Source organism: Notolepis coatsorum, assembly GCF_963971535.1.
Source record: "Notolepis coatsorum genome assembly, chromosome: 11".
Lineage (NCBI taxonomy): Eukaryota > Metazoa > Chordata > Actinopteri > Aulopiformes > Paralepididae > Notolepis > Notolepis coatsorum.
Window position 1 is genome coordinate 27,572,123 of NC_140175.1, and position 25,658 is coordinate 27,597,780.

The window sequence follows — 25,658 nt, forward strand, 5'->3', positions numbered from 1 at the left end:
TCAGACAGGGCGCTGGGTGACGGTGGGGAGGCCGGGCAGGACGCTGGTCCAGAGATGCACAAAGCGCGGCCTCAGCTTCTGCCTCGCGTAGGTCTCGTCCATCTTGGCGCTGATCTCCAGGAACTGGTGTCCAGTGCTGGTGAATGGAGGCCAGGTTGCAGGCACCTTCACCTCTCCTTTGTTGGGGTCTCTGTGGAGATACAGACACACACAGACAAGAACACCCGGAAGTTACAAGAATGACACTTAATCGTGGTGTCGTATTGGAAATGCTTGAAAGGCCATTGAATGGTCAACTCAATAGCTTGATAGATCTACTTTGAAGGGGGAAAATAACGCAGATTTATTTTGCACAATATCCCAAGGCTCTAAACTGTTTTGCACACATTTATTTAGTTTGACAGTTATTGAGAGTTAATGAGTTGGAATAATGTCATCAGAGGACACTGAATCCTTGTGTTGTGTTAATCACAGCTCAATGAAATTATGTAGATGAAAAGATTGAGATAAGGATTGCAATATGGATTGTTATTTTTGTTATAATGGTTATCGTTTCATTGAGCTGTAATTACAAGGATACACAAGGATAAATGAACGTGTACAAAACAGTTTAGAGCCTTGGGATATGTGCGAAATTATGCATAAAATAACTCAGCATTGTTTTTCGGTGATGTGGCCCTTTAAGGGCACAATTAAATGGAATAGATGGTTTATGGTTTATGTACCACCAATAGTTTAACTGCAGTAAATATGCAGGTTTTACTTCATTGTGGTCTGGGGATGGTATCATGTCCCAAAGACATGGGCGTAATGTTCTCAATATATATTAAAATACAAATGGGGCAATGCTCTCAATATATATTATAATGTATTGAGAGCATTGCCCCATTTGTGACACGATTCCATCCCAAACTCTGTTGGACCACAATGGAGTAAATATATTTACTTCGAGTTGTGCGCCGCTATTGTAACAAATCACACACACACATCTTCTATCTCTGAACATGTTCATTATTGTTAAGTTTTACCCAGTCCTGGCAAAGTTGGTCCAGTAGGTGATCATGTAGGCAGACAGGCGACGGCGGCTGTCCCCATACGCCATAGGTGTGGTGAAGGGCTTGCCAAATACAAACTGCATTTCGTCAGCGTGGTCAGCTCCCATCCAGCTGGGGTAGGGTCCCACAGGACCAGCCATGAAGCTGGGCTCAGAGAACAGGTAGGAGTAGGTACCACCGGACCTGGTGAAGCAGACTGGTCAGATTTGCAGCGTGCATGTGATGCAAGTTTGTATTTGTGTAACGGTTTGGTTGAAAACTTCAGAACTGGTACCGTCCACGTGTCTTCACTGTACATTTGTGTCTACGAATAACCTGTACATGTATGTCTGCTAAGGATATCCATGTCCCCAACCACCGCACTTTCACAGTCTTATTGTTGTCTCACTGTTCTGTCCTGTCTTGCACTTTACTTAAAATTATTTATTTACTGTTGTATTTTGTTCTTAATTGTGAAAAAGTATGCACTGTAATGTCAAATCACGTTCCATTTTGTACCTGTATGAAATGGCGAATAAAGATAACTGAATCTGAATCTGAATAATTGAGTGTCTACATCTATGTCTTTAATTAGTCTGTGCATGTATGTTTGTTTGAATAATTTAATGTATCTAATTTGTAAGTAATTGCTGTCTGTATATGTATGTTTGTTCAAATAATTGAAAAATACTACAAATAAAGTTGTAAAAAAAAAAAGCATAAAAAAAAAATCAGAACTAGTGAGAACGTTCTTTGTTGTCTCACTTGGCATTGGCAGCATGGAGCTGGAGGGCAGCCTGGATAGGAGCCAGGAAGATGTAGTCAGTTCCAACATCCACAGCAGTCCTCTTGATGGCCTGCTGGCTGGGCGGGGTTCCCCAGGTGGCGGAGTACTCAGCGAAAGCTACGTCCCGACCAGCCTGCCCCTTGTCCTTGGTGTAAGCTCCCAGGAGGCTCTTCAGATGCTCCCTGCCGTGACCATTAAGAAGGTTGAGAGTAAAACCCAGATTCGGCTCAAACAAGGGACTAAACAAGTTTCGCAATTATGCCACATCAATGTGGAACGCCCTGCCTAAAGCTGTAAAGGAATGTGAATCACTACCCACCTTCAAAAACACTCTCAAAAAACACCTACGTGAGACTGCAATTCGAAACTGGCCCCTACAAATGTCCTAACCTAGTTGTACAGTAAATGACCAAGTAAGGCTTTGTCAATATTCCAATGTACAGTGTAAAATGTGTGTGTGTCCCCTACCCAACCCCCCCCCCCCCCCCCCCCCCACCTCCAATGTACAGCCCTCACCCACCCACCCACCCAACCCCACCCCACCCAACCAACCTCCTCCAATGTACAGTTTCTACGCCAAATGTATATACACTCCTTTTCTGGACACTTTTGTATCACAAACAGTACTGTATTTGCAAATCTGATATGTCATAAATGTATAGATGTAGCAGTACTGTCTATCTGTATGTCATGTATGTCATATATGTTATGATGAATTGAAAATGGGGGACCCTGATGTAAACAAGACGAAAGTCTTTCTCTGGTCTGCATCCCCTTAACAATTGTATGTATTGAGCTGTACTGTACTGTACCCATTCTGCAATCTGTTAATAAACTTTTCAATCAATTCAATCAAAGAGGTCTACTTTAACCCTTTCAGGTGTGCGATCTGACACGAAAGATTCAAATCTTTAAGAATCGAACATTCTAATGATCATTCTAATGAAAGGGTTAAATGTTTCTTTCATCCCTGTGCTTGAAATGACTCTCTGTGTACATGAAATGACAGTGTGTGTACATGCTTGAATACATCGCTCCTAATATATATATACACAATACAACCTTGTCAACACTATTTTGTGTGCCATACTCTCAACTCAACCTACCGTAGACGTAGCGTTTATGCTCTGCTTTACTAACAAACCTAAATGTATTCTCTCGTCACCATGCAGCCTTACACAGGGGTGTCTTCCGTGCCATCGAGGGAAGGAACGTCCTGCGCAGTGAACATGTGTCCGTCCATGTTATTGAGCCCTAAGAGGTAGTCAATGTCGGCAGCATTGTGGAACAGGTTACCAGGCTGATCAGGAATGAAGTCTCCATCGACAACAGGAGACAGAGTGAGCTGGTTGATAGTAGGGTCTGGAGGAGGTAGACAAGAGGAGACAGAGTGAGCTGGTTGATAGTAGGGTCTGGAGGAGGTAGACAAGAGGAGACAGAGTGAGGTGGTTGATAGTAGGGTCTGGAGGAGGTAGACAATAGGAGACAGAGTGAGGTGGTTGATAGCAGGGTCTGGAGGAGGTAGACAAGAGGAGACAGAGTGAGGTGGTTGATAGTAGGGTCTGGAGGAGGTAGACAAGAGGAGACAGAGTGAGGTGGTTGATAGCAGGGTCTGGAAGAGGTAGACAAGAGGAGACAGAGTGAGGTGGTTGATAGCAGGGTCTGGAGGAGGTAGACAAGAGGAGACAGAGTGAGGTGGTTGATAGCAGGGTCTGGAGGAGGTAGACAAGAGGAGACAGAGTGAGGTGGTTGATAGTAGGGTCTGGAGGAGGTAGACAACAGGAGAGAGAGTGAGGTGGTTGATAGCAGGGTCTGGAGGAGGTAGACAACAGGAGACAGAGTGAGGTGGTTGATAGCAGGGTCTGGAAGATGTAGACAACAGGAGACAGAGTGAGGTGGTTGATAGCAGGGTCTGGAAGAGGTAGACAACAGGAGAGAGAGTGAGGTGGTTGATAGCAGGGTCTGGAAGAGGTAGACAACAGGAGACGGAGTGAGGTGGTTGATAGCAGGGTCTGGAAGAGGTAGACAACAGGAGAGAGAGTGAGGTGGTTGATAGCAGGGTTTGGAAGAGGTAGACAACAGGAGAGAGAGTGAGGTGGTTGATAGCAGGGTCTGGAAGAGGTAGACAAGAGGAGACAGAGTGAGGTAGTTGATAGCAGGGTCTGGAGGAGGTAGACAACAGGATAGAGAGTGAGGTGGTTGATAGCAGGGTCTGGAAGAGGTAGACAACAGGAGAGAGAGTGAGGTGGTTGATACTAGCAGGGTCTGGAAGAGGTAGACAACAGGAGACGGAGTGAGGTGGTTGATAGCAGGGTCTGGAAGAGGTAGACAACAGGAGAGAGAGTGAGGTGGTTGATAGCAGGGTTTGGAAGAGGTAGACAACAGGAGACGGAGTGAGGTGGTTGATAGCAGGGTCTGGAAGAGGTAGACAACAGGAGAGAGAGTAAGGTGGTTGATAGCAGGGTCTGGAAGAGGTAGACAGAGATCTCACAGCACTGTAGGCCTATGCTGCCCAGTTTGAGAAAAATGATATTTACAACACGGTCCATGGATATTGTCCGAAACGTTTCCCTGTGTGTTATCATTTGATGAAAGTTGGGATTCTACCCAATTATTGGTTTTAGAGGCATCTTTGGACTGAAAAGCGACGACACACCAGGTCATATTACTGTACTTCAGTACTTCGATGTGAAACATAAAATAAAACATACTATCAGGGGTGCCCTGTGCGATGGGTGGACCGGCCATGGTGAGGGCCACAGGATGAGTCGTCTTCAGACAGGCCACCATCTTGTCATCGATGGGGCAGCCAACCCGCAGGGCAACCTGAAGAGAAGGAGAATGATGATGCAGCACTTTTTAAAATACACTCCCTTACAGTATTTATGTAAAGACATTAAGACAATAATCTCCCTTTACAGCTGTGCACAGTCTGTCTTGGTGATGTCTCTGGGAATGATAGGAGAGATCACATACCAGCTCTGCCTCCTTACGGGGGTTCTTCATAAGTGCCCAGGCACATAGGGCGACCCCACTCTGGGCGATGCCTCTCTTGACCAACCCTTTGTTGTAGGGACTGAGAGTCTGTGTGGGAATACAACCACGTTTAACACGACAATACCTAGGCAGCCCTGTATAGTAAATCAATGTGTGTCAAATCAGTGTTTAACTATGGCTAGTCCAGGCAACTATGGTTAGACATTCACCATGAACAATTAAGAAAACTCATTCGTTCTCTGCACATCTCATATCTAGTCAATTAGATGAAAGATCGCTCCTCTTTCACTTAGTCCCATGCATGATTGATTATCCATTTCTGGATAAATAACTATCACATCAGAGCCACAGTGACACATAATCTGGAGGCAGGCTATGGTCAGTCAGGCCTGGTTGGGTCATCGTGGCAGAATTGATAGTGAAATTGTAGTGCGTCACTTTAGCATTCATAAGGCTGATTACTATGACCACACAAATTCACTTGTTTATAAAGTCTCATGTTATGAAATGTAATGATTTGGTTTATTATAGAATAATGCAAATAATGTACAGAGCTAAAGCAAAGTTACTCCCGGACGGTGTGCAAAGGTTTTTTCAATACAGGAAAGAAAATAGGATTTGAGACGTTTGTGAGTTTACTGTACTGTTCAAAAAGCTAAGAAAGGGATTAAAAGGAGATGTATTTATTGTTGGGGTTAACTTGTGGAACAATGCTGATATACATTTAAGAATGTCATTCACTTTATTTAACTTTTTTTAAATGGTTTATTATTATTTGAAGGTTACAAATGTGAATAATCTTTATTTTGTTATTTTTTATTTTTTGTATTGGAGGCTTGATTTAATACATTTCCCCAAGGGGATCAATAAAGGAATAGCTTATTTTATGGGACAGGCATATCATATATGCATTATGCTTCAGCCTGTACCTTTTCAGTCACTGCCAAAATCAAAGGCCGTCAACAGTCTCGAATGATGCAGCCATATTGTATTGTGTGTGGTGACTGAACAAAAACGACTATTACTACTTTGAGACATCGTACCTGGAAGCTGACACTAGCTCCACCTGCAGACTCTCCAAAGAGAGTGATGTTATCAGGGTCTCCTCCGAAGGCACGGATGTTCCTGTGCACCCAGGCGATGGCGGCGTGCTGGTCCCACAGGCCGTAGTTTCCTGTCAAGGAAGAAAAAGCACTCTTTCGTCATTGAGTTATACTTGGGTAACCAGACATGTGAATCTGCAAGTGCATGCAAAGAAAGTGACATTTTCTTCTACTATCCACTTTTGATAGACATCGCTTAAACTTACCAGGCAATTCGGAATCTCCAGAGCTAAGGAAGCCCAGAGTGCCCACACGGTAGCCCACTGACACAACAATAACCTTCCCCCTGTCTGCAAGCTCCTGTCCGCTGTACATATAGTTGTCCAGGAAGTTAGCGCCCATAGAGCCGCCAACAATGAAGCCTCCTCCATAGAACCAAATCATGACTGGGAGATTAGAGGACACTTGGAAAGGAAAGAGAGAAGAGAGATACTGTCTTTCAATCAAATTTATGTATCCAAGGGCCGGGGAAATAAACACTAGAATGGAAGAGAGAAGATCCTGCATGTTGTTTTACGCTTTGTAACTGGATCTTTTTTTTATTGGAAGATCCTTGTTGATCAAAACATCGTCTATTCAATAAAAAAGTTCTGTAAGAAAAGCTGGAAAGTTACCATATTGGCCGTGAGGGACCCAGATGTTCAGATAGAGACAGTCAATGCTTCCAAAGGACGATGTCTGGAGCATGCTGATTTGCAGACACCTCTTAGCAAACGCTGTAGCCTTCAGGAGGCCTATGGAGGAACACAGAGAGAGATATGATGCAAACCACACTCCTCCGTTGATTAGATATTAATCCTTTCACTGCCACACTACCAAAGGGTTAACCCTTTCACTGCGACAATACAGAAGGTTAACCATTTCACTGCCACCCGACAGAGGGTGGCAGTGAACTACAGTACTACAGTGTGGTAGTGAAAGGGTTAACCTTCTGTAGCGTGGTAGTGAAAGGGTTAACATATAGTCATAGCCATATATGGAAGTTCCCTGCCATGCGTTAGGGCTAGAGTAGACCAACCACAAACATACAGTAAGTACGGCAGTAGCTCACTACACTATGTATTGCATGCAGTAAATAGGACTTGGGCTAAATCTTTAGCTCATATTGTCTATGAACTCTGGAATATGCTGCCGGAAGAGGAGGGATGTGCTCCTACACTTACCTCTTTTTAAACTAGGCTTAAAACCTCTAGTTTGATCCTTAAAAAAATTTATATATACAGTATATATTTTTTTATCCCTGTATCTTATTGTGTGTGTGTGTGTGTGTGTGTGTGTGTGTGTGTGTGTGTGTGTGTGTGTGTGTGTGTGTGTGTGTGTGTGTGTGTGTGTGTGTGTGTGTGTGTGTGTGTGTGTGTGTGTGTGTGTGTGTGTGTGTGTGTGTGTGTGTGTGTGTGTGTGTGTGTGTGTGTGTGTGTGTGTGTGTGTGTGTGTGTGTGTGTGTGTGTGTATGTGCGTGCGTGCGTGTGTGCGTGCATGCATGCATGGTCAATCTTCATGATAAATATAATGCATGATGTACGGGAGGGGTGTTCTTTCTCTGTGATATGGTATGTGTTTTATGCTAATTCATGGAGATTAGCATCATTTCTGTGTTGTTGTTGTTGTTGTTGTTGTTGTTGTTGTTGTTGTTTTCCCGTGAAGCACTTATTTTGACTTCCCTTGTGTATGAAATGTGCCATACAAATACAATTTGAATTTTTTACCCATGTACTGTATTATTTCATGATCTCTTTGATCAAATATCAAAGTACACAGATGATAGATCTGAATGGGTAAATGTTCTGAGTTGAACCGACCCTTCCAGCCCGGGTGAGGCTTGGGCTTCTCCAGCAGGCCAGGCTTGGCGGCAAAGGGAATTCCCTTGAAGACGTCCATGGATCTGAGGAGTCCCAGTTGGATGTTCTTACCCTGAACAAGGCCGCCCTCCGTTTCCACTACTCCCAGGTGCTACAAGCACAGGAGAGAAACAGGTACACTGCTATCCTTTATCCTTTTTAATTAATTAATTTCTTAAATCACGGTATATCTCTGTAGTTTATCTCTACAGTACATTTAACACCAGCTTTATTTGGGTTTGGGACCAGAAGTTTCAAATGTACTCTTATAAAGTCATTTATATAGTCATTATATCATTCATATATATATATACTGTATACAGTATATAGATATACTGTAAGGTGACTTTTGTATAGTAGAGTAACGGTAATTTACTTTTCTAAATCCTACTGTATGTGCCAGACCGATGTGTTTTTATCAACTTGCTTGTGAAGCACTTTGGTGCCAGCTGCCGCTGCCTGGAAATGTGCTATATAAATAAAACTGACTTGACTTGACTTGTTTGAGAGTTTTGTTTTCCATCTTTGTAATTGTGTGAAAACCTTCTGTGGACTCTTATGTTTGGCCAGCCTTTCATCTTCTGTTGATTATTTGCAGACTCAAGGCTGTTAAAGTCAGTCCGTACTATTATTACACAACAAACACACCCGCTGGCATCTGCGGCACTCTAGCTGGAGAACTTGGGACAATCAGCGACGCCGAATTCTTAATAAATCGAACCCTAACCTTAATCTCAGTGGAGCCGTCACGCCCCCCACACCTCGCTCTGTCACAGTATAGTAACACCTGGAATCAATCGATATAATTATAATGGAAAACAAGCAGAGAGAAAGAGGACATTTTGTTTTCTAGATCTTTTATGTACACAATAGGCCCTTTTCACAGCAGCCATTTTGACTTGCAATAGATGGTTAAACAAAGGTTGTGTGTAACCATACTTACAGTATAGAATATTCACTATTCTAGACCCACGATTACACCTCTGTTGACCCATCTATGGCGAGTCCAAATGACCTAATCCTGTAGACTTACAGTAGCTGCTGAAGTGGTCCCCAAGAACAGAGCAACGGCGATCAGAATCCCCAGTGTGTTCATCATGGCTGCTCAGAAAGCTGGCCTCTTTCCCAGAGGTCTTATATAGAGACACCCCTCCCCAATCGCCCTTGTTACACAATATATAGGCTACTGCCTGGTTTACATTGTGGTGCCCTCCACTCTGACAGCGCTGTGTGATTTAAAGCTTTTCTTGAAGCTTTAATGTTCAGTTTGCGTCCCGTGAGTCACAGGAAGTAAAATTCCTGTGTACAAGTAAAGACATACTCTTCAAAGTCCTATATTTACATCCATACATATGTGCCAAAAAGCCCAGTATGGAGCTTTATCCTGCCAAGTACCATTTGCTTTTAAAGTTGAACATGGAAACTAGTTATATAACAATACTAGCCATGTACAGTATTTATTGGTATGCCAGTTTCACGCCCATAGAAATTGGAGTGCATAATAGCAGTAAGGCAGCAACATACAGGTACTGTACAATAGGTATGATGGAAACTTCGGCAAGATCACTTTTTGCACTAATGGGCAGCATAAAGATGTCACATTTGCTCCCTTATCAGCTCCTAACTCACATCTGACGTAAGACCTGCGTCAGTGTTGGAGATCAAATAAATAATAATACAAAATTCAAAGAAAGCTGGCCTTGATCCTTCATGAGAACAGGTGGGCTGACTCTCACACGGATAAACACATATACCTGCTTTGAGATAAGATAAAAACCCAAAACAACTAGCTATAACTATAAATAGCAATCAAATAAATAATACAAAATTCAAATAAAGCTGGCCTTGATCCTTCATGAGAACAGGTGGGCTGACTCTCACACAGATAAACACATACCTGCTTTGAGATAGGATAAAAACCCAAAACAACTAGCTATAACTATAAATAGCAATTTATCTAGTACCTTAAATGAACTCCGTTTTAGGTTTTCATAGGGACAAAGTTAGTGTTGTGGTCATTCATAAAGACAGTAGAGGTTGAGAGTACTTTATTAAAGATGGTAAGTTAGTGTTGTGGTCATTCATAGTTAAAGCCAGTAGAGGACGTTGAGTACTTTATTATCTAAAGATGGTAAGTTAAGATTGTTGTGTTCATTCATAGTTAAAGACGAGTAGAGGATGAGTACTGATATATAACATTCACACTCCAAGTGATATGGATTGACTTTACAATAACAAGTACATGGACTGTCCAAAACATTTAAAAACAGAGTTATTATGGTTCTTCAGTGCAAGGGTTCAAATGTATAAGACTGTGATTTTCACATCAATGTGGAATGTACTGTATATTATTTGCTTAATGATGTTTTTATTGAAGCAAAATTGCAATTTTTTCCACCAACAAAAATAGACAGAAAATACCGCCCCACCCCCACCCTCAACCCTGGTATGGTAGGACTTTCTCCCAATAGTTCACAATTGAGAGAGAGAGAGAGAGAGAGAGAGAGAGAGAGAGAGAGAGAGAGAGAGAGAGAGAGAGAGAGAGAGAGAGAGAGAGAGAGAGAGAGAGAGAGAGAGAGAGAGAGAGAGAGAAAAGAAAATGTACACATAAATAAACACTGTGGCAAAATTCAAGATCTATCAGTAGGGTATAATGTCCAAATGTATGTAGATAGAACGAACAAATATAAAGACATTAAGCAGAGAGTAGGGGGGACAGGAGGACACTTTTACTGTACATTCCAATTCACTAGCTGAGGGGGCATAATTTGTTTATTTGTTTATTATATGGATCCCCATTAGTCCACACCCATGGGTGAAAGACTACTCTTCCTGGTCCAAACACATAACTTAAAACATTGGAGTAATAACAAAACAATAGAAACACTTCAGAAAGCACATTCTCAATATCTGCAAAATCACAACACAAATAGGCTCCAACCACAAATACAATACTATAACTAAATAAATCAATAACCCAGCTGTATTTCATTATTCATAACAGCATTTTTATATAATAATTTTTTTTACTTTTTCTTGAAAGTAAATTTGGTGCTGATAATAGTTATATTCACTGGTATATATTCCAGTATGCAGCAGCTCTATACGTTACGGTTCTCTAAAGTGCATTTGTTCTTGGTAGAGGTATGAAGACCCAATGCGTATCTGGTGACATAGCCATGTCCTTGTATTGGTGGGTTGTAGTTCTGAGTAGTTTCTGACCACAAAGACTCAGGTTTATCAACTTTACAAATATTAAACAAAATTGTTTCAAGGCCGCATGTCAGACTCTGATCCACTCTCAGCCAAGACAGAGCGGTATGCGTTCCCTCAACACTGCTCCTCACAGAGCAGCGGAGGGCGAGGCGCGCTGCTCTGTTCTGAGTGAGTTGAAGTTTCTCAAGATTCTGCTTTGAAGCGTTCGACAAAATTGTTGATGGTAGTAAGGCCTGAAAAGAGACCTACGTTTTTTCAGATGCTGCTGGTTTCCTCCTCACACTATACAAGATATTTTCAGATGTACTATACTATAGGATGCACTATAGGATGTACTATAGGATGTCAATTAATTAACCAATGCCTCTGTGAAGGAGAACGTTTGGATTTCCCCAGCTGTTCCCCCACCTTACTCCTAAAACCCACCTCACCCCTGCCCACTTTGACTACCTAGGATGGCTTAGAGTAGACGACAGAGTACAGCAACTTGCAATGGGCCTGGTCTACAAGATACACTACACCACTAAGGTACCCATGTACATGAAATACTTCCCAAAGGTCAGTGAATACCACGCCCACACCACCAGAGGGAGTTCCACAAATCATGTGCAACCCAGATTCGGCACAAACAAGGGACTAAACACGTTTAGCAATTATGCCACATCAATGTGGAACGCCCTACCCACAGCCGTAAAAAAATGTGAATCCCTACCCACATCCAAAACCGCTCTCAAAGAGCACCTACGGGAGGCTGCAATTCGAAACTGGCCACCGTAAATGTCCAAACCCCCCCCCCCCCCCCTCCTATTGGACAGTCTCCTCCCCACCGTATGTATAGATTTTCTCCCACCCAACAACAAGACAAACGTCTTTCTCTGGTCTGCATCCCCTTAACAATTGTGTGTATTGAGCCGTACTCTATTGTACCCATTCTGCAATCTGTTAATAAAGTTTTCAATCAATCAATCAAACACTGTCAGGGCATGTTTCACCAGCATCTGAGAACAGTGCTTATTGGGCTCCAATTCTGGCTCCCATTGGACCTAGAAGAACACACACACACACACACATGTCAGTCGTAGTATTTAACGTCCGTCCTTATATTATTCCCTTACCCGTTTTGCCTTGTCTAACCCTGTCCTTTTTTTTTTTTTTTTTTTTTTTTTTTTTTTTTAATATGGGGGCCATAATTGCGGGTCCTCAGAATCAATAATCAGTTGTGAAACGTATCTTTAAGGACAGAGTCTGACTCCTGTAACCTCTGAACTCCTCCTACCTTCCAATCATGTCGTATGAACCATAGATATCTATATATATATATCTATGGTATGAACCATAGGGTATGAACTCCCAGGTCTTGCTGTTGGTGTAGCGCAGTCGCAGATCAGCCCCATTCCCAGGTGGGCAATGTCTGCCGCATTCTCCGGAATCTCCTGTAGAGGGCAGTCACGCAGAGGAAAGTGAGACAATGAGATGGTTATATTTATTTATTCTAATGGTGACACTAACAATGGCATAAAGAAGATATCAATAGAGGCATGAAGCGCCTCACAAAGTTCTCTTTTCCTACATACAATACAAACGAGCGGCAGGTTGGGACACAGTTGTGCCCACACACAGACCTGCTAAATTACTGTGCATCATTTGCATAAATGCAGCAGTCCAACAGACAGAAATAGTGAGGGATGCACCAATATGACAGATAATGATACAAGATTTGTTTATAAAATATCTCAGATACTAATACTCTTAGTTGATTACTTATGCCTGTGTTTGTCAATGTCTCCTTCACCTGCCTAAACATAGCTTACCAAGGAACGCCTAACCCTGAACATATAGACATACTTTGATGTCAAAATGCTTACACGCACACACACACACACGCACACGCACACACACACACACACCCCCACACACACACACACACACACACACACACACACACACACACACACACACACACACACACACACACACACACACACACACACACACACACACACACAGGTTTCTTTATTAGTTGTCATACAAAAATACAGAGTACTTTTATATAAAATGCTTCTTTCTCTTTTGCTCCAGAGATCATTGTGCTAGATAAAAATAGATAAGTATAAAATAAGTATAATAAGTATGCAGAGTAGAAAAGTAACTGAGTTACAATACAATATATTGTATTGTATATATCATTTTCAATTGAGAGAGAACATGAAGAGAAACCACACAGAGCACCAAGAGGAATGCTTTAGAACCGTAAACTACCAATGTCCTTGCAGGAACCATAATCCCAATGTTGCTGGAAATATCAGAGATCTCGCAATGTGGGTATTATGCCCCCTCGCCTCCCTGCGTTTCAATGCCCGCGCAAGGGCCTCGCCCTCATGTTATGGGAAATAGGTATTGCTAAGTGGGTTATATGCACACACCCCCCTTCCCCATTTCACAGGAAATATCAGAGTTGTTGTGGGTAGTCTCCCCTCCCCATGTGAACTACGAGTGGTTCTCACGTTGCAGGTATGGTGTGTTAGATTAGGGCCCTAAAGCAGAGGGATGTTTTTTTAAGATTGTAAATGTGCATGTAATGGTCACCTCAATATCATCCTAAACAATCACCACAATTGCATTTTTTTATATATTCTTATATTAAAAATGAAGTGTTTGAATGTCATCTCAGGGCCACCAATGATATCCTCTAAAGGGCAATAGACTCCCTCATTTCAGACAAACACGAGGCAACTACTGAATTTGCATAAATTTATTTAGCCAATGACAGAAGACCGTTTTTAGTCTTTTGCTGACGACGCTGGTCTGTCTGTGATCTCTCCAGTCTGCGACGGTCGTAGATGGAACCAGGTTCTCAGGCGGTCCAGGGAGTAGGCGGTAGAAGGGTAGTCAGACAAGTGAAGTGGGGGGTCGTAGATGAAACCAGGTTCTTACGGTCCAGGGAGTAGGCAGGTAGAAGGGTAGTCAGACAAGCGGGGGGGCGTAGATGAAACCAGGTTCTTAGACGGTCCGGGAAGAAGGCAGGTAGAAGGGTAGTCAGACAAGTGAAGTGGGGGGTCGTAGATGAAACCAGGTTCTTAGACGGTCCAGGGAGTAGGCAGGTAGAAGGGTAGTCAGACAAGCGGGGGGTCGTAGATGAAACCAGGTTCTTAGACGGTCCAGGAAGAAGGCAGGTAGAAGGGTAGTCAGACAAGCGGGGGGGGTCATAGATGAAACCAGGTTCTTAGACGGTCCAGGAAGAAGGCAGGTAGAAGGGTAGTCAGACAAGCGGGGGGTCATAGATGAAACCAGGTTCTTAGACGGTCCAGGAAGAAGGCAGGTAGAAGGGTAGTCAGACAAGCGGGGGGGTCGTAGATGAAACCAGGTTCTTAGACGGTCCAGGAAGAAGGCAGGTAGAAGGGTAGTCAGACAAGCGGGGGGGTCGTAGATGAAACCAGGTTCTTAGACGGTCCGGGAGGTAAGCGAGGAGAAGAGTAGTCAGGCAGACGGCGGTGGCTTAAAGGCCGGGGTAGACGATGGTCCAGAAATGCACATAGCGTTGCCTCAACCGCTGGCCGACAGAGCCCTGGTTCATCTTTCGGTGAATTTCCAGGTACTGGTGATCAGTGGTGGTGAATTTAGGCCAGGTCACAGGCACCTCAGTCTCTCCCATGTTGGGGTCTCTGTATAGGGCACAGTAACAATAATAATAATAATAATAAAAACATGTTGCGATGAAATAGACTAATGGCTGATATGAGAGTTTAGTGTATCTATCCAGTTATATATGCCTAGATTATATAGTGAAAATATAATATGTGTGTATGATTCATAGCTGGGGGGGGGGGGGGATGTAAAAACGTATTGCTTGAGGATAATGGTGTTATAGTAGAATAGATGATGAAACTATAATCCCATTTTTTGTTTCATACTGTATGTTATCATGACAACAATATTGTGGAAGTACAATAATAATATGTTATAATAATAATAATAATAATAATAATAATAATAATAATAATAATAATAATAATAATAATAATAATAATAATAATAATAATAATAATAATAATAATAATAATAATAATAATAATAATAATAATAATAATAATAATAATAATAATAATAATAATAATAATAATAATAATAATAATAATAATAATAATAATAATAATAATAATAATAATAATAATAATATTAATGTATTGAGATATTAATTTGGAGGAGGCAAATTTCTGTTTGTGTGTGTATCTGTGTGTTGGTGTGTAATGGTGTAAATGGGTTCTGCATTATACCCGGTCCTGGCAAAATTGGTCCAGTAGGCGATCATGTGTCCAGAGAGTCTACGGTAGCTTTCCCAGTAGGCCAGAGGGGTGGTGAAAGGCTTCCCAAACACATACTGCAGGTCGTCAGCATGGTCCGCCCCGACCCACCTGGGGTAGAGAGAGCCTGCCATACGGCTGGGCTCAGAGAACAAGTAGGAGTAGGTACGGCCAGTCCTGTGGATGGACAGGAATTTCTATTCAGTACTGGGTGATATCTAGTACCATATTATGAATGATTGATAACAAAATCATTTAGTTTTCATGTGAATCTTCTAGAGGCACAATCGGCAGTATGTACACAACGTTTGAAGGCCTACTAATATACTTCATACAAACAAGAACATTGAAAAACCTAAACTGAAATGAAAAATAAACACAACATTTTTTTGATCAAAATAAATTATAATAAAGAAAAGAAAATCCACCTTGTTACAGAATCTTACGTTTGTATTATTCCAATGATCCTGGGCTGAATATAGACAGCTGTCTGCCTATAAGCTAGAAATCAGAGCATCACGTCTTGAATGTGTGATGTCATCAAGTGACACTTTTTGAAGTTGGTCTATTGACCATGATTTAATAACCAACTTTATGGTTTCATCTAATTATTATTTGAGCTATTACTATACAAATGTGTTGTATTTAAATGAAGGGATTACAGCTCTGAATCAGGACATTTACCCATATCTACAGTAAAATCATTATGGGTACAGTCATAGTGTCATTGAAACTGGGCTGTACAGTATTATAGCAATTCGATTTTAGGGTGGATTTTCCCTTTAGCTAAAACTGATTCGAACGCTGACTGTAACTAACTGAAATGGAAATAAAATTTGAAAATGAAACAAAAAGTAAAAGTGTAATACTGTAACACTGCTGGAAAGGAGGGGGTGGTGGTCTCACGTGGCGTTGGAGGCGTGGAGGTACAGGGCAGCCTGGGTAGGAACCAGGAAGTTGTAATCTGTTTCAATGTCCACAGCCGTTATCTTGATGGTCTTCTGGCTGGGAGCTGCTCCCCATGTGGCTGAGTATTCAGAGAACGCATTATCAAGACCAACCTGTCCCTTGTCCTTGGTGAGGGCCCCCAGGAGCCTCTGCAAAGCCTTTCTGCATTAAGGGAAGACATGTCAAAAGAGCCTTTTACTGTTTATTTCCTCTGTAGTGCAGTGGCGAATCCTTATGGAAGCCAACGGAAGCCATGCCTCCCTAATATTAAAATATGAATTAATATCAAATATGAAATATGAAGAAAAAAATATATATATATATATAATTTTTTTTTAATATAGTTTACATTCTTTTTCATCTGTGCATCTGTGTTATAATTTTTTTTTTCTTTTTTTTTTTAATGTCTCCCTCTTCTCCTTCTCACTCCCTCTAACACACTGTCAGACTCACTGTGCTCACTGCAGCTAGTATAGGAGAGAGGCAGGGGGTAGGTCTCTTTCTCCAGGCTTCCAGCATTATAGAGTCCAAATCCGATCCTAGCCAATCAGATTCGAGCTGACTGCCACACCCTAAAAGTTTAAAACGGGGCTGTGAGGAAGACACTCAGCATATTTTCCCCTCTGCACTCTGAACATTGTATTAACCCGTAACTGTTCCCACGGGCCGAATATTGCCCCGATCCTCGCGAGATTAAATCCACGGGGACCTCTCGGCGTGCCGAAGCTTTTCCTAAATCACTTCCATCATCGAAAACGAGGGGAAAAGGTCGGCTCGCGACCCTGAAAATGTCGCGTGATTTTAAAAACGCTGTATTAAGTGAGCCTATTATGGGATCCATGCGAGCTTTCTATCGTGGAAACATCTGGGCACCCCGCAACTTTTACTCATTCACATGTAGCCCCGAAAATGCTTAGAAAAGGAAAACAGAAAGCGTGGAATAAACTCGCCGAAACGGAAAAGTGTCCCACGGGCGCGCCGTGATTCCGATCCGCGTAGAGCCATAGAGGAGACCGTGGGACACATTTTTGCAACCGAATATGTGTCTCGAATTTGCGCCCACGCGGCGCGCAAAATCGTGCAAGGAAAAATCTGACCAAAAATGAACCAATGCTCCAGCAGTATTAATGACCCTGATGTAAACAAGACAAACGTCTTTCTCTGGTCTGCATCCCCTTATACAATTGTGTGTATTGAGCCGTACTGTATTGTACCCAGGCATGCGTTGTTCATGGGACGGGGTAGCACGGTGTGCAAGCTCACTGAGTATTAAAGATTTGAGCAGAAGCGCGTGCACGCACATGCATGGTTGTGCGCGCATGCGCGTGCACTCAAGAACGCGCTGCGCTCGACTCGGCTCGTCTGTTTACCTGCCTCCCGGCGCTACCTCGCATTATCATAACAATAGCCGCTAGGCCGGTGTCTTCAACCACGTCTGGACTCTTTGTGATGTAAATATGGAATGTCCCAAGTTGCTGCTGTTTACAGAGTGTATTGTTGTCCAAAGGTGAATGATGTATGAGGACGTGTCTCACCGTTTGGAATTGACAACTGTTTTGATTTAACCCTTCATTCACCATCATTCACCTTTGGACAACAATACACTCTGTAAACAGCAGCAACTTGGGACATTCCATATTTACATCACAAACTTTGGGACTGAGTAGATAATTAATTAATCTTCTCTTTATTTTTATTATTTATATTAAAACTGAATCAAACCATAAACAAGGTTGCCTGTTGGGATGTTAGATCCTAATGTGAAAAACTGATTTTATATGTCTGCACTTTATGTGCTCATTTTATGCCTGTCTTTCTTCTGTTGTGAAGCACTTTGAGCTGCAGTTTCTGTATGAAAGGCTATACAAACAAAGTGTATTATTATTATTATGTGCGCGAGGGAACATATGCGCATGCGCGCGGGGCCGCGCGTGCGCGCGCCCGTGCGCGCGGCGTCATTATCCTGCGTGCCGGCTCAGTCCATATTAACAACGCACCACTGATTGTACCCATTCTGCAATCTGTTAAATAAATAAAAAGAAAGTTTGACTGGCCGCCGAGCCATACTGTAGTGTACATGGTGACTGCTTGACAAAAAAAAAAAAAAAAAAAATATATATATATTTAATAATTTTTTTTTTAATAATTTTTTTTTGGCTTCCCCTGTTATTTTACCCACGCGACGCCACTGCTGTAGTGTCCTGCCAGAAAGCCATTATTGCTTGACTGTAACTTGTATGTCAAAGGCACAGTCCAAGATGTAAGTAATGTATATATTTAAAATTATTATTATTATATTATTATTATTATTATTATTATTATTATTATTATTATTATTATTATTATTATTATTATTATTATTATTATTATTATTATTATTATTATTATTATTATTATTATTATTATTATTATTATTATTATTATAAAAAAAACTTTCTTAGACAACCATAACTCAAGATACACAGGTATTCTATTTTTACCACAGTGTTCACAAAAATTACAAATGTAAACTCAAGTGTAAAATGTGTTTAAGCATTACATCACGTTCAGGAGTGTGTTATGAGAATTAGAGCATGCCTAGGGGTGGTTGTTAGGCCCGAGGCGCAGCCGAGGGTCGTTAGACCCCCTAGGCATGCTCTAATTCTCATAACACACGACTACAAGTGGTGAAATGGCTTTTATACAATTGGCGCATTCATCCAACCTTATTGCTATACAATAAATACACATTAATTGAAGCATAATGGAGATTTATTCACAAAACCATCCGCAGAAAAAGTAGGTTTAAAAAAAAAAGTACCACCAGGCGGTGGTATCGGGCCGTTGTGATCTTAGACAGAGTGCCAAACATTCCCACAGCACAGCAGGTTGAATTATGAATGGAAATAGCGAATAAAAGAAACGATCATAATAACGAGTATACTCGTTGTTGGCATAATTCGATTGGCGGGCTATAACGAGTTAACTCGTTTTTGACGCAGAAACGTTTTAAGACACGCAAGGACAGGCCCTGTGCTTACACTCACACGGGGGTCTTCAGTATGGGAATGTTGATGGAGGGAATGTCGAGGCCTGTGAAGAGATGTCCGTCCATGTTGTTGATACCGACAATGTAGTCAATCTCAGCAGCGTTGTGGAACAGCCTCTCAGGCTCATCGGGAACGAAGTCGCCGTCCACCACAGGAGAGATGAGGAGGTTGCTTACAACGGGGTCTGGAGGAGGCAGACATACAGTCATACTGGACAACCGAACCACGTCGCTCAAGCACATTGGACTGCTCATTAAAACATGCAAGTTCAAGGAAGCTAGTAGTCGGCCTGATCAAGTATGTTAGCATGTTATACGAGGGCCCGGGAATACAAGTGAATTTAAAGGAACACGCCAACATTTTGGGAAATTAGCTTACCGTCTTCTCCAGAGAGATACCAGTTTCCTCTCTGTGCGTTCAGTAGAAAGCTATCTGGCTGCATGTTAGCCTAGCTTAGCACAATGAATGGAAGCGGACATGGCCGGTTAGCCTTCGGGAGAGGTGTTAGTTGGACAATGCCTAGGCTAACCGGCCATGGACAAGAAAGAAATGACAGCTAATGGTATCGAGGATGATTTTATGATACGATACATTCTCTGGTTCAGATCTATTAGCACTAATACATTAGCAACAGATGTCTAAGTAAATCATAGAATACCCACTGTCAGGAGTGAAAGGTACTTTGAAGTTAGTGGCCAAGGTGAGGACTGAGGGATCCGTCATCTTCAGACAGGCCGCCATCTTGTCATCTGTGGGACAGCCGACCTTCAGGGCAACCTGCAGGCGGGAAGACAAATATATACAAGTCCTCACTGTCTCTACATTCACACTGCAAACTTTAGTGCTCAATTCACATGTATTGCTCAGATATGATTTATTTTATTTGGCTGTTCATGTTATTATTATAATTTTTCTTTTTTTAATGTGGCCAATATCAGATTCCACCCTCCTGCACAAACGGACAATAACGAAGATGGAAGTAAACATGGAGGACACTGAAGTCACAGTTTAATAATATTTATATTTATATCTAATATTTATTGATGAAGGATTGCACTACAACTCGTACACCTTACTGTAAATTGTACCTAAATTGTACCTCATCCCATTTCTGCTTTGCACTATATAGTACTGTACATTAGTACACTGCATAGTATTGTATATTATATGGTAACTCAGTTACGTCTATTCTGCATCGAACATTGTACATATGTCTATACTGAACACTGTGACCTCATTTTCTACTTCTAAATTACATGCTATACTATGTTATTTGATACTATCTTGTCTAGCACAGTCTCTGGAGCGTAACAGTAAGAAGCATTTTGTATGAAAGTATTTTGTACTTCTGTATGACAACTATTAAAGAAACTTGAAACTTGAACTTGAAACTTATGTTTTCATTTATAAGTGGATGTGCAGTGGAGGCCAGCTAATTCGTCTCACTGTGCCTCCATTGACCAGCTCTATCACAGCTGTCTTCCATGTCTGTATGCACAGAGTGACTCCCGCCAGCGCAGAATTGGGACAAGTCTAGAGTGATGTAAAAGTTGCATGGATTCTGATATGACTGATATATGACTGAGGTCGCATTGCAAAAAAAAAAAGAAGCCTGACCATTATCTGATTCAGGACCACATATCGTTAGCCTGATACGATAATTACCTAAGAATTTGTTTTTCCAAATTGAGATTTATGTCCACCTCTACTCTCCTCACACTGCTGCATCGCCCTGGCTTAGTGCCTATGTCATCAGCCAATCAGAACGCTTGTTACGTAAAAAAAATCCCCATCTGCCTAACTCACTCGTGTGACTTGTGCATTTTAACGTTACATACACAGACAGCGATTGCATGACTTAGGCAAGTAAAACAACTGTCTAGCCGTAGTGTATGACATGTATGTAAGAGGAAAAAATGGCTAAGTCACGACATATTTTGTTTAAAAGTCACCTTATTTTGTTACACAATGGTTGTATTTTTTTTTTTTGCAAACTTGTTGATACACCTTGTAGAACTTATTTTCAAAACATAAATTAAAAACGTATACATTTGCTGGAAAATGTGTTTTTTCTTCTTTTCCAAAAATCTTGAAAAATTTCAAATAATTTAGGCAATTATTGATATATGAAAGTGGCCCAAATCAGAATTGAAAAGATGAGATTCCATGTGGTTTGTGCTGTTCACACTTTTATTAAAATACATTATAATAATAATTAAAACAGACCTGATCACATATGAGCAAAATAAAATCAGATTTGGGCCAGTTTTGCCTGCAGTCTGAGCGTAGAGTTTGCTCAGGTCCACTGGACACGTACCTCCTCTGCCAGCTTACGGGGGTTCTTGTTTAGAGCCCAGGGGCAGAGTGCAACACCGCTCTGGGAGATGGCTCTCTTGAACAGTCCTTTGTTGTGGGGGGAGATGGACTGTAGGTGTGGAGGAAACACATGTTACACACAAGCAGAGTTGGGGAAGGTTACTTTAAAACATGCAATTGGTTACAGACAGAATGCAATTGTACTCGACTGGAATACTCAAACTCAGTAATGTAGTCAAGATTATTCTCAGTAAAAAAAATAAAAGTTTATTTTGTCTACAAAATCCAAATAAATATGAAATTAATATTTATATATATACATACTGTACACACACACACACACAGAGACACACACACCAGTATATAAATAGTAAATGGCTGCATTTATATAGCGCTTTTATCCAAAACTCTTTACAATTTGTTCCTCACATTTTACCCATTCACTCACACATTCACACACCGATGGCAGAGGCAACCACGTAAGGTGCCAACCTGCACATCGGGAGCAATTAGGGGTCAAGTGTCTTGCTCAAGGACACTTCGACACGCTGCCCGGGAGGAGCGGGAATCAAAATGGGAACCTCCGGATTATCAGACGACTGCTCTACCTCCTGCGCCACTGTCGCTTGATGACTTACTAATCCATAGACTATACATTAGGATATAAGATATAAATATAATTAAATATATCCACAAGAGGAAGACTTTTAACACAGCTACTCACCTGGAAGTTGACACTAGCTCCACCTGCAGACTCTCCAAAGATGGTGATGTTATCAGGGTCTCCTCCGAAGGCACGGATGTTCCTGTGCACCCAGGCGATGGCAGCATGCTGGTCCCACAGGCCGTAGTTTCCTGTTCAGGAACATACAGCTCTGCTAGTCAGGTATTTCAATAGTAACAACCTATTAGACAAACAAAAGCAATTGATAGAGCATAATGTATTGAATTGAATGAACACCCATGACAAAAGATAATGGTAACGGCAGATACCGGGTAAGGTTGAATCCCCGGTGCTGAGGAAGCCCAGGGTACCGACGCGGTAGCCCAGAGTCACCACAATGACGTCGCCCCTGTCTGCAACCTCCTGGCCATTGTACAGATTTTTGCTCTTGAGTCCCATAGATCCGCCAACCATGAAGGCTCCTCCATAGATCCACACCATGACTGGGAGATTAGATGACACTATAAAGGCGGAGGAATTTAGTCTGATGCAGAAATAATATATACTGTATAATATATTATGATATAATGCAGTAGGTCATGCTTTCTTAAATGATAGTGAGGCGAGATAGTGGGGCTCCAAGGAGGAGGTCGCTAGGCGAGGAGGCGAGTTAGACGGAGCTCTAAGGGCAGAGGCAAATTCCTTAAAGGTAACAGATGACAGGAAAGCTGTGGGCAGAGAGAGAGAGTTGCCAGTTGTTTCTCGAACCAGCAGACAGACAGAGAGCGAGAGAGAACTAGACTTTTCTGGACCTTTTAAGACGTTCAATTAAGTTTTTCATTCTGTTAGAAACCTCTGTTATTGTAAATAAACGTCCTTTTAATATAAAATGACAAATTCAGTGTACGCTGTTCATCAATGCACCGGGGAGAGATAGCGTGTTTCAGACTTAAGGTGGGATGAAGATGATTGCCTCATGAAAATACAACAAAACACAATGCAGAGATGACAGAGAAGATTTAGGCTGATAACACAAGAATCTTAGAATGGGTATACCACAACGAGAACCCCAGAAGACCCCAAATACTGTCAGTGAAATCTTGAATGAGGACAATTACCAGTAGGTTCTGCTTGAGGAACCCAGATGTTGAGGTAAAGACAGTCCTCACTACCACGAGTTGTAGTTTGTAGGATCGTTCTCGTAATCTGGAGACACATTCCCTTGTACTCAGTTGCCTCCAGAGTTCCTGAAGAGAGACGCATGATGATTAGTTATCTATGAGATGATGATGGGTAGCTTTGACAGTTCAAGATTCCTTCCACCAACTAATACTCCTGGTATTATTCTAAAGGAATCATATAGGGTACATCATTAAACACTTTTCAATTGGAGATTTTAATCTCTTTTGACTCAAATGTTTTAGTATTAGTGACATTTTAGTCATTCCTTCCAGTAAAATTTTAGGCAATAAAAATGCTTGATGTTTTGATCTAGTTATAGTCACATTCACTTAAATAAATGTTTCTGAATGTTCATTAGTCTGTCAATAATTCGTTTGTTGTCAATATTTAGCTGATGAAAATGGTAAATTGTTTGGTGGTCTAGTTTTTGTCCAGTCTTAACAAAGCAAAAACAGGAGAGAGAGAGAGAGAGAGAGAGAGAGAGAGAGAGAGAGAGAGAGAGAGAGAGAGAGAGAGAGAGAGAGAGAGAGAGGGAGAGAGAGAGAGAGAGAGAGAGAGAGAGAGAGAGAGAGAGAGAGAGAGAGAGAGAGAGAGAGAGAGAGAGAGAGAGAGAGAGAGAGAGAGAGGCTGTGCTGAGTGGCACGATGGTTCATTTGAATCAACTCACCTTTCCACCCAGGATGAGGTTTTGGTTTCTCAAACCTCCCGGGCATGGCAGCAAAGGGAATCCCCTTGAACACATCCATGGAACGGAAAGGATTCTGTCCAAGGAAAATATTTTCCCCCTGAACTATTCCTCCCTCTGTCTTTACCTTCCCCAGCTAGTTCAAGTCAAAGGCAATGGTGTTAAATATAATATATTATAATATAATGTAGTATAATATAATATAATAATAATAATTTGTGGGGCGGCGTGGCTCAGGGGTAGAGCGGGGCGTCCAATGATCGAAGGGTTGGTGGTTTGAATCCCGCTCAAGCCCATGTCCATCCTATTGCCGTTGTGTCCTTGGGCAAGACACTTAACCTACTTGCCTCGTATGAATGTGTATGCATGTGAATGAATGTTGGTGGTGGTCGGAGGGGCCGTAGGCGTTGATTATTCGCCACGCTTCCGTGAGTCTGCCTCAGGGCAGCTCTGGCTGCAATTGTAGCTTACCACCACTGGTATGACTGTGTATGAACGAATAATGGACTCTGTGAAGCGCTCTGAGTCAGAGCAACAGTCGGTCAGAGAAGAGCGCTATATAAATCCAATCCATTATTATTATTATTATTATTATTATTATTATTATTATTATTATTATTATTATTATTATTATTATTATTATTATTATTATTATTATTATTATTATTATTATTATTATTATTATTATTATTATTATTATTATTATATAATATAGTATAATATAATTAGTGCTGTCAATAGATACATTTTTACTAATTAATCTCACAATTTTCTGTAATTAATCTAGATGAATCTAGATTAAAAATAGCATTTTTCTACACAAGACCGAAGCTTGTAACAGATATTTACTTGAGTAAAACCATGGAATGTAAAATCAACACAAAGAAAGTACATTTAGATTCAAAGACTATTTTAATAGCTTTCTTTGAATACAGTTTCTCTCCTGTGAAATACTAAATGTTCAACAAAACCATCAACATTGACTCAGCTAGACCTCTTTCTTATATCCGCGGCGCTAAGATTGAAGATTTTTCACTCCATAGATTAATCTAGATTAATTTATTTTAATGCTTTAATACATTTCAATTAATCTCCAGAGTTAAAGCATTAATTTTGACAGCCCTAAATATAATATAATAATATAGACAAATTGATTGTGAGAGATTAATGATACCACAAGGACTCACTGTACTGTCAGCTAATAGGAATCTAAAATAAACAAAAACCCACTTCATTTGTTGAAATTTGTGAGATTTGTCGTGCCTAATTTCATTTTCTTATTATTAGCGTGGTAGTGAAGCCACTGCCAGTCCATTGCAGATAAAGATAACAAACACAAGCTGGCACTGACCATTCTAAATACATTTTAACCGTACAGTTTCAGTTTAATTAAATTATATTATACCCACAATAATATTAATTCGGCATCAACACTAAAATGCTAATGAAACTGGAAACTTACAGACACCGCAGAGGTAATGCCCAGGAGCAGGGCAGCTGCAACCAAAACCCCCAATGTGTTCATTGTAGCCGACCCAGAAACACCTGAGGACCAGCT

At 41.3% G+C, this 25,658-nt stretch overlaps 1 protein-coding gene across 1 annotated transcript; it reads right to left on the reverse strand.

Moving 5' to 3' along the window:
- On the reverse strand, window positions 1-25,658 carry LOC311237073 (uncharacterized protein; the record flags this gene model as incomplete). Its single annotated transcript, XM_084324881.1, has 23 exons — window positions 25,563-25,658; window positions 24,083-24,236; window positions 23,352-23,480; window positions 22,563-22,754; window positions 22,294-22,424; window positions 21,571-21,678; window positions 19,916-20,030; window positions 19,251-19,437; window positions 16,183-16,386; window positions 15,250-15,453; window positions 14,480-14,637; window positions 12,310-12,408; window positions 8,793-8,860; window positions 7,721-7,868; window positions 6,536-6,655; window positions 6,128-6,325; window positions 5,862-5,992; window positions 4,798-4,905; window positions 4,533-4,647; window positions 3,000-3,183; window positions 1,800-2,003; window positions 1,029-1,238; window positions 1-190 (listed from the first exon to the last, which is right to left on the reverse strand). Exons 1-23 carry the CDS (start codon window positions 25,623-25,625, stop codon window positions 1-3), a joined length of 3,420 nt encoding a protein of 1,139 aa, XP_084181007.1. The 5' UTR covers window positions 25,626-25,658.